The 6,844-nt window shown below is 43.3% G+C and overlaps 1 protein-coding gene across 1 annotated transcript; it reads right to left on the bottom strand.

Annotated features, from left to right (window-relative positions):
• Positions 1-3,249: 3,249 nt before the first annotated feature.
• On the bottom strand, positions 3,250-3,999 carry LOC147447797 (uncharacterized). The gene is made up of 2 exons (XM_086524406.1): positions 3,558-3,999; positions 3,250-3,466 (listed from the first exon to the last, which is right to left on the bottom strand). The coding sequence occupies exons 1-2, from the start codon at positions 3,933-3,935 to the stop codon at positions 3,425-3,427; spliced, it is 420 nt and encodes a 139-aa protein (XP_086380532.1). The 5' UTR covers positions 3,936-3,999; the 3' UTR covers positions 3,250-3,424.
• Positions 4,000-6,844: the final 2,845 nt, after the last annotated feature.

Below are 6,844 nucleotides of genomic sequence, written 5' to 3'. Positions count from 1 at the left end.
GTTTACTACAAACTAAAGACCCCCTTAGTCCTTGATGTTAGCTCACATGGTAGAGTTGAGCACACAGAAACAAGAGGTCTAGAATTTGATTTTGTATCTTATGGTTGCTTCACCATGCTTACGTAGCCAAAGACAAATTCTTTTGCGAGCCTATGGCAAAAACATAATGGTACGTAGCTTTTGCCATGCTATAGAGATAACACAAATGGGTAGTTTTGACACATTGTCACTACTGCCTTGATATATGGAGTCACAATCTGGGCACAAAGACTTTTCCCTCATAGATTCATAGATAAACCATATAGAATGCTTCACACAGCATTGCCTACTTGGAATTTTCTACACATGTGAAGGTGGTGGAGGTTTGATTCAAGAGAATATGCTTCATATATATAGTCATATATATGTTTGTGGGATGGTCCTCACAAATGACACATGGGGATGGGGAATCATGGTATTTCACCATGCTTATGCAGCCAAAGACAAATTCTTTTGCAAGCTTATGGCAAAACCACGAGGATGCGTAGCTTTTTCCATGCTAAAGAGATATCACAAATGGGTTGTTTGACACCTGGTCACTACTACCTTATAGATGGATTCACAATTCTTGGCACCAAGACTTTGCCCTCATGGATTCATAGATAAAATATATAGAATGGGTCACATGATATTGCCTACTTGGAATTTGCTACACATGTGAATGTGAATTTCTATATGATCCCCCCCCCCCCCCCCCCCAACCCCAAGCACATCCACCTCTCCTAGAGGAAGAGGAATCAAGACTTGTGATCAGAATTATGCCAATGCTATTTATAGAAGACATGGACCATACCCAATGAGTTGCAACCATCGAGGATGCCCTACTACATCAACTAGCTTATGAGAAACTCAATGGTATTTATGCAAAAACTAGGATTCATCCATGCAGAGACTAAGATTCATGAATATGTATGTCCCATACACTACCAAAGTGACCAATAGTTAGCTTTAGACACTAGTTGCAACTTCATCAAGAGGAGATAGAAAGTGAGAAAACTATGTTTGGAAATGTAGAGCATTCAATGCTATCTAAGAGGGAGAACACACTCTTTTGAGACCCACCATAATAGCCTATTGAGTGGATGTTGGGGTGTCGCCATGTTCAACACCCACCAGTTCTTCAAAATCACTTAGGAAGGGATCATTTGTCTTAATTATTCTCCACGCTTTTGGCAAGGACATACATAGACCGAAGGAAGAGGGAGGATTCCGCTCAATCTCTTTTACCTCCATCATTGATATATAACTTCATATTAGTATTCATGGTCTCTCTCTCTCTTCTCGTCTCTCTCTCTCTCTCTCTCTCTCATTTTTTTCTGAAAGAGGTTTGCCTTTTTTCTCAAAGGTTGTAAATTTTCAATCACTCTCTCTTGACAACCAAAACATGTGGTTTTGGGGGAATGTTGCCATAGAATAGTGGAGAAGATTCCTGTTAGCTATCTAGAGAGGTTCCAAAACACTAATAAATTCTTTATCCACCCTTAATGATCAAAGGGATTGGCTTATGCTTATGAACGGAGGACCCCTCCTCACTTCTCTAATGCCAATTGTAACACAACCCCCTCTCTTTCCTATGTCTTGCCTCTCCTCCACCACGCGCTTCCTCTCGTTTCTTCATCTAGGGAGTCTCTTCGACTTTGAAGCGCAAGCTCTTAATCGAAAGCACTTCATTGTGGCAGATGGTTCTAGGTGGGGCGAATTAGAGAGGAAGGATTTCTTGCTATGGAGTATCCTTGCTTGGCTTAATTTCACACAAGAAGCCAAGGAACTATACCTATAGGAAAAACAGGGTTTAGTGTATTTTAAACTTACAAAATGCTGGCTAAAGTCGAGCTCGGTTTTGGCGAGCCATGGTTAATAAGCTGGCTTTTCAAAAAGCAGCGAGGACGTGATTTCGAGCACTGCTGATCTTTTCCATTCTTCAGGAGCCCTCAGCCATGGCGACAGCAGCCGTGGGATTTAGGTCCAGAGACCGATATGCTCGCAAGGCGGGGCTTGCTCCTGCTGGAGCTCGACGAGGATGGAAAGGAGATCAACCCTCACATTCTCCAATTCATGTCCTCTGCACCTTGGTATCCTAAGGCAGACAGACCCAGTCTTGAGAATCAGCGCAAACGGAAATCGAACCCGAATGCCTCCATAGGTTGGTATGACCGCAGTGCGAAGGTCCAACAAGCTGAAAAATACAGACAGGGCCCGAATGCCTCCAAAGGTTGGTATGACCGCAGTGCGAAGGTCCAACAAGCTGAAAAATACAGACAGGGCGCTTGTGTCAACCGTGGAGCCATGATTCATGATAGTCTTGCACGGAACGGCCACGCTCGCAGGGCACAAAATGGTCAAAACAAGCAGATGAATAGATGGAAGCTTTTTTGAGTTGGTACTCAAATGGAAACCGCGATCGGTGGAATGGGTATGATACATCCAATTCTGTAATTCGTATGAGGCCCTAGAGATGAGGCGAGAAGAAGCTTTGTTCGAGAAGAGAAAACCTTGGCAATGTGGGATAGAAACAAGCTGTTAAAACCTGAACATGAAGCTTCTTGAAAAAGCATTGAAGAGAGGAGAAAGATGAAAGGAAGCGGAAGTACATGACCAAGTTACGGTGGAGGACATGGATACTTCCAGTTCAAAGGTCGCCATGGTTTTGTCACATCCATTGGTGCAACGATATAGACAAAATTGCCATCCAATTCCTCACCTTGTGTGCACAAAATAAGCTCAGCAACAAATAGCATGAAAGGGCTAGACATTGGTAACATGTTTATCTGCAGCGAGATCTTATTCTTTTAAATATGATTATGATATTTACATGAGAGGAACCAACAAGGTGAATTAACCAGTTTATATGTACATCGGTTGAAACCGTTCGTTAAAAGTTCATATATTCAATTTTGATCCACTGTTCAGATTTAAGGGAATTCTTCAGTAAAAGTAGGGTACCCGCCAATTTGAAGGCAACATAATATACCAGGCATTCTTCAGGCAAAAACAAAAACAAAAACTAGATGATACCTCAGAAGTAGAAATGTCCAACCTCATCTTGAGCATGATTGATCAAAGGTTATGGGCAAGCAGGGGCAATGTCCAGGCTTTAAACAAAAATTGCTTATTACCAGTAAATTGTCTGCATGTCGCTGCTTCCCACCAACAAGAACCTCAAAACGCTTTATAAACTGAGAGAGAGAGAGAGAGAGAGAGAGAAAGAGAGAGATCAAAGGTGATTTGCCTTTCAAGTGGCCTGACTAGCAGGCAAAAGTCAATTTATTTCCAGCTACATTTTGCATAGACTTGTTCAGATACCGATCGGTATCTGACAATCTCGACCGGTATGTACATGTTTTATGTATATTAAAAACTGAAGTGGAAAACTTTGGTGCCTAGTTTACTTGGCAGTTCTCATCAGCTCACCACCAAAGCCAGGTCTCTGCATTAAGGCAAAAGAAAATCATGTTAGTAGGGCAAAAAATGACATGCAATAGTGGATCAAAGAAAGACACAAATACTAATAGCTGTACCTGCATCTCGAGTTCTGCACTCTCGAGGACGCAGATCGCATTGTTGAAGAAGACGAGATGCCATTCTGGTCGTGCGCTCCTGCTGGCTTTCGTACGGTGACTCACGGCCGGAGTCGGATACATGTGGCGGGCCCGGCCACCATAAACCTGTTGTAGAGCACGGCATCGATCCTCGGAGGAGATGCGCTGCAAATTCTGGCAGCATCGCTGGCTGGGTTGACTGGTGCGTTCACGTTGCTGCCCACCGCGCTGCTCCATGAAGTCGTCACAAGCCTGGAGGCGCATACGCCACTCGCTTTCGCGACTGTCGGCAGCAGTACTGCTTACTGCCAGCAGGGCCAGCAGCGCCAAAACCACGATCATCATTTTGTAGGCCATGCTTGGCGTAGGCTAGTGCAAGCTGGAGAGTGCGGGCTGAGAGAAATGGTGGCAGGAGGTGCGGTATTTATAGAATCGACAAGGAGTAGTGAGCAATTGGCATGCATGCGTGCAGCGGGCCGCCGATTGGCCCTGCGTCGTCGAGTTTCTGCGTGGGCATAAACCTTCTAAACCGCGTCTGCACTCTCCTAAATTTAGAATCGGTGAGCACTGAGCAGAGGATGCTCACGGATTCATAACTAGTCTTGCTTGGTGCGCCTTGCTATACAGCATCTAATAGGACATATACAAATTGACATTTAGAATCTAGCACTGAAAAGAACAAGAGCATTAATAATTTGGCACCCACGGCCGTGCATATACATTTAAAGAATGCTATAACGTTTAAGAAAGTTAAGTGCATCAATTATTAGTGATACACCATATGCATTCACTACTTGTGTATTCACTACTGTAATACATCACATGCATTGGCTAGCAACCATATGCAAAGAGTTGTGTGTGTAACTAACATATATAGATGTTGATCGACATCGAGTGTATAGTTTTGAAAACGAGAATGAGGTGCTTTACTGACCTGCAATGTTGTACTGCTGCTTTTCAATTGTCCAATCTACAAGCCGATATTTGAGTCAAGCTACAAAAAAGCAATGTGAATAGTTTCACATATTGTCTTGCAATGAAACGCCACGGACTGAAAGTGCAAAGTATATAGTGCATCTCATACAGAGGTGCCATACAAAAGTATGGTGGAGAGCTGGCATCGTGGTCTCTCCAGAAAACTATAAGAAACGGAAGCCGTGCCCTACCCCGTAGCGTTTATGTGTTGCGCCTAGAAAACGCATGCGCATGGGGAATTGGATGCAAATAACGGACCTTACAGTGTTGTCGAGCTAGGATTGCGCTTGTGCATTTGGAACATGCAGTGTGTGAATACATGTGTCCTCCCTGCCATACACAAAACACGCATATGTAAATTTATGTTTTATGTCCTCTGATTAGTATTACCTTCTCTCTCTCTCTCTCTCTCTCTCTCTCTGCTTAGCTCATCAATTCTGTCTTCTTGTCCCTTTGCTGACTAACTCGCGTTATGAATCGTGCTTCCTAACTGCACATGATAATGGGTATCTTGAGGTTGGCATCCCTATAGCGGAAGGCACCATATTCAATCCGCTCATATCTGGCGAACTACTATTACGTGACGCTCATGGGCATTAGTACGGGTGGCGTTCCACTCAATATCATTCAACTTCAAAACAGAGCCAAAAAGTGATGGAGACGTTGTCATATTTAGCAATTATGAAGCCCATACTACCTTGCATTTAGCTGCCTACTAGGGATTGTGGCAAGCTATGACAAACGAAAACTTGTAAATGCCCCATGTTATACTTCTCAATACATCAACATGCGGTTCAAAGCAACATGATGCCGAATTTGTCAGTCGGTTTGATGTATGTTATTTCCAAGGGGTTTGAATCGGGGTCTCAATCAAGTAGCAATTCTCTTCAACACCACTCGAAGATGAGGGTATAATGAGTGTGTTTTTGTGGCCATAGAGATGGTATACTCAAGATCATCAGCAACAACTATAAAAGGTCTATTGATGCCTTTGACAATGATCTCTCTTTCAAGAGCAATGGATTTTTTTTCTGCATTGAGCGTCCTCTTAGTTTCCAGTTTTTTGCACTAGTTACTAAGCCTTGTTTCTCGTCGCATGCAAATAACTAAGTCTGCTTAGTACAACTATGTATGCCATGGACAACTATGCCGACTTTGGCATAGTTGCAAAACGTGAACAAGAATGATTTTAATGCGCGACTGCCAAGCAGAGTTACTCCAGCTTTTCCTCGAAGCGCTAGAGTGCAGATTCCATAGCACGCTCGCCACGTAGGGCATGCAACAACATGCAACTTTATGTCTACGCTTAGGTATCATCAAATTCTATCGGGTCACCGGCGAGTCACTGCCCTGCAACCTCCAGCTGTCAGTGCTACAGGTACCATCAGCTCTCATGTGACCACACCCTTATATGCTAAGCCAGTAAGATATGCAAAGAAATCTGACTCATCTCTACAAGAAAACCGTGATAAGATGCACCATCATGAGGAATGTATTTGCAGAAGAGGGCGCTGGGCTCCCAACATATATGATATATTGAGTGTTTAACTAATAAAAAATAATTTTTGAATCTTGAGGTTGCAAAATGCGTTCAACAGTAGACAAACTCTGTACAATCCTCTTAACGCTGAAATTGGCTCTCCACTTAGACAATATATTAACAACAATATGTCCTGCGCTGTGGAATGTTAATTCGTTGTTGGCACTCGGCGTGTTTGGCATACTATGGCTGCTATATGGAGTTTTTACCTCGGCCGCTTGCTGCACAAAGGACCTTTGAGAAGATGTGAATAGATTTTCACTGCTCGCCCTAGATCAATAGATTTCCTGAAGGGAAAATGAGGGTTTGTGTTGGCTACAATACCAAATTGATGCCTTCCATCTACAGCCATCTGAACTTGATCCGATAGCTGCTGCATACATGGACCTTTGCTCATAGGATATGCCACCAAATCGTGGTGATTGGCAAGAAGGGAGCTCTGAAGTAGTAACCTCTATGTTTTCAAATCCACACCATAAGCATTCCCTGCCTCATTTGCAGCTGCCGAAGAGAAATGCTATAGTATACTGTTGTTGCTATTCTCAACTGCATCCGCATTGGCTGCCGCTTGCATGTGGTTTAGCCAAAAAATCTCTTTACATATTGTCTGTAAGGTTTTTGCTATCCCCACCCAGCAGTGAACCGCTGTTGGAGGCTAATAGATGCTCACATATTGGTATGCCTATCTCCAAAAATGCCATTACTCCTCAGTCCGTGTTCTCAGCTTCTCCAACATAAATCTCTTTGTGTG

Source organism: Adiantum capillus-veneris, chromosome 11 (genome assembly GCF_014529385.1).
Source record: "Adiantum capillus-veneris isolate H3 chromosome 11, ASM1452938v2, whole genome shotgun sequence".
Taxonomy (NCBI): domain Eukaryota; kingdom Viridiplantae; phylum Streptophyta; class Polypodiopsida; order Polypodiales; family Pteridaceae; genus Adiantum; species Adiantum capillus-veneris.
The sequence above is the reverse complement of the archived record's forward strand: the minus strand, read 5'-3'. Positions and strand labels throughout refer to the sequence as shown.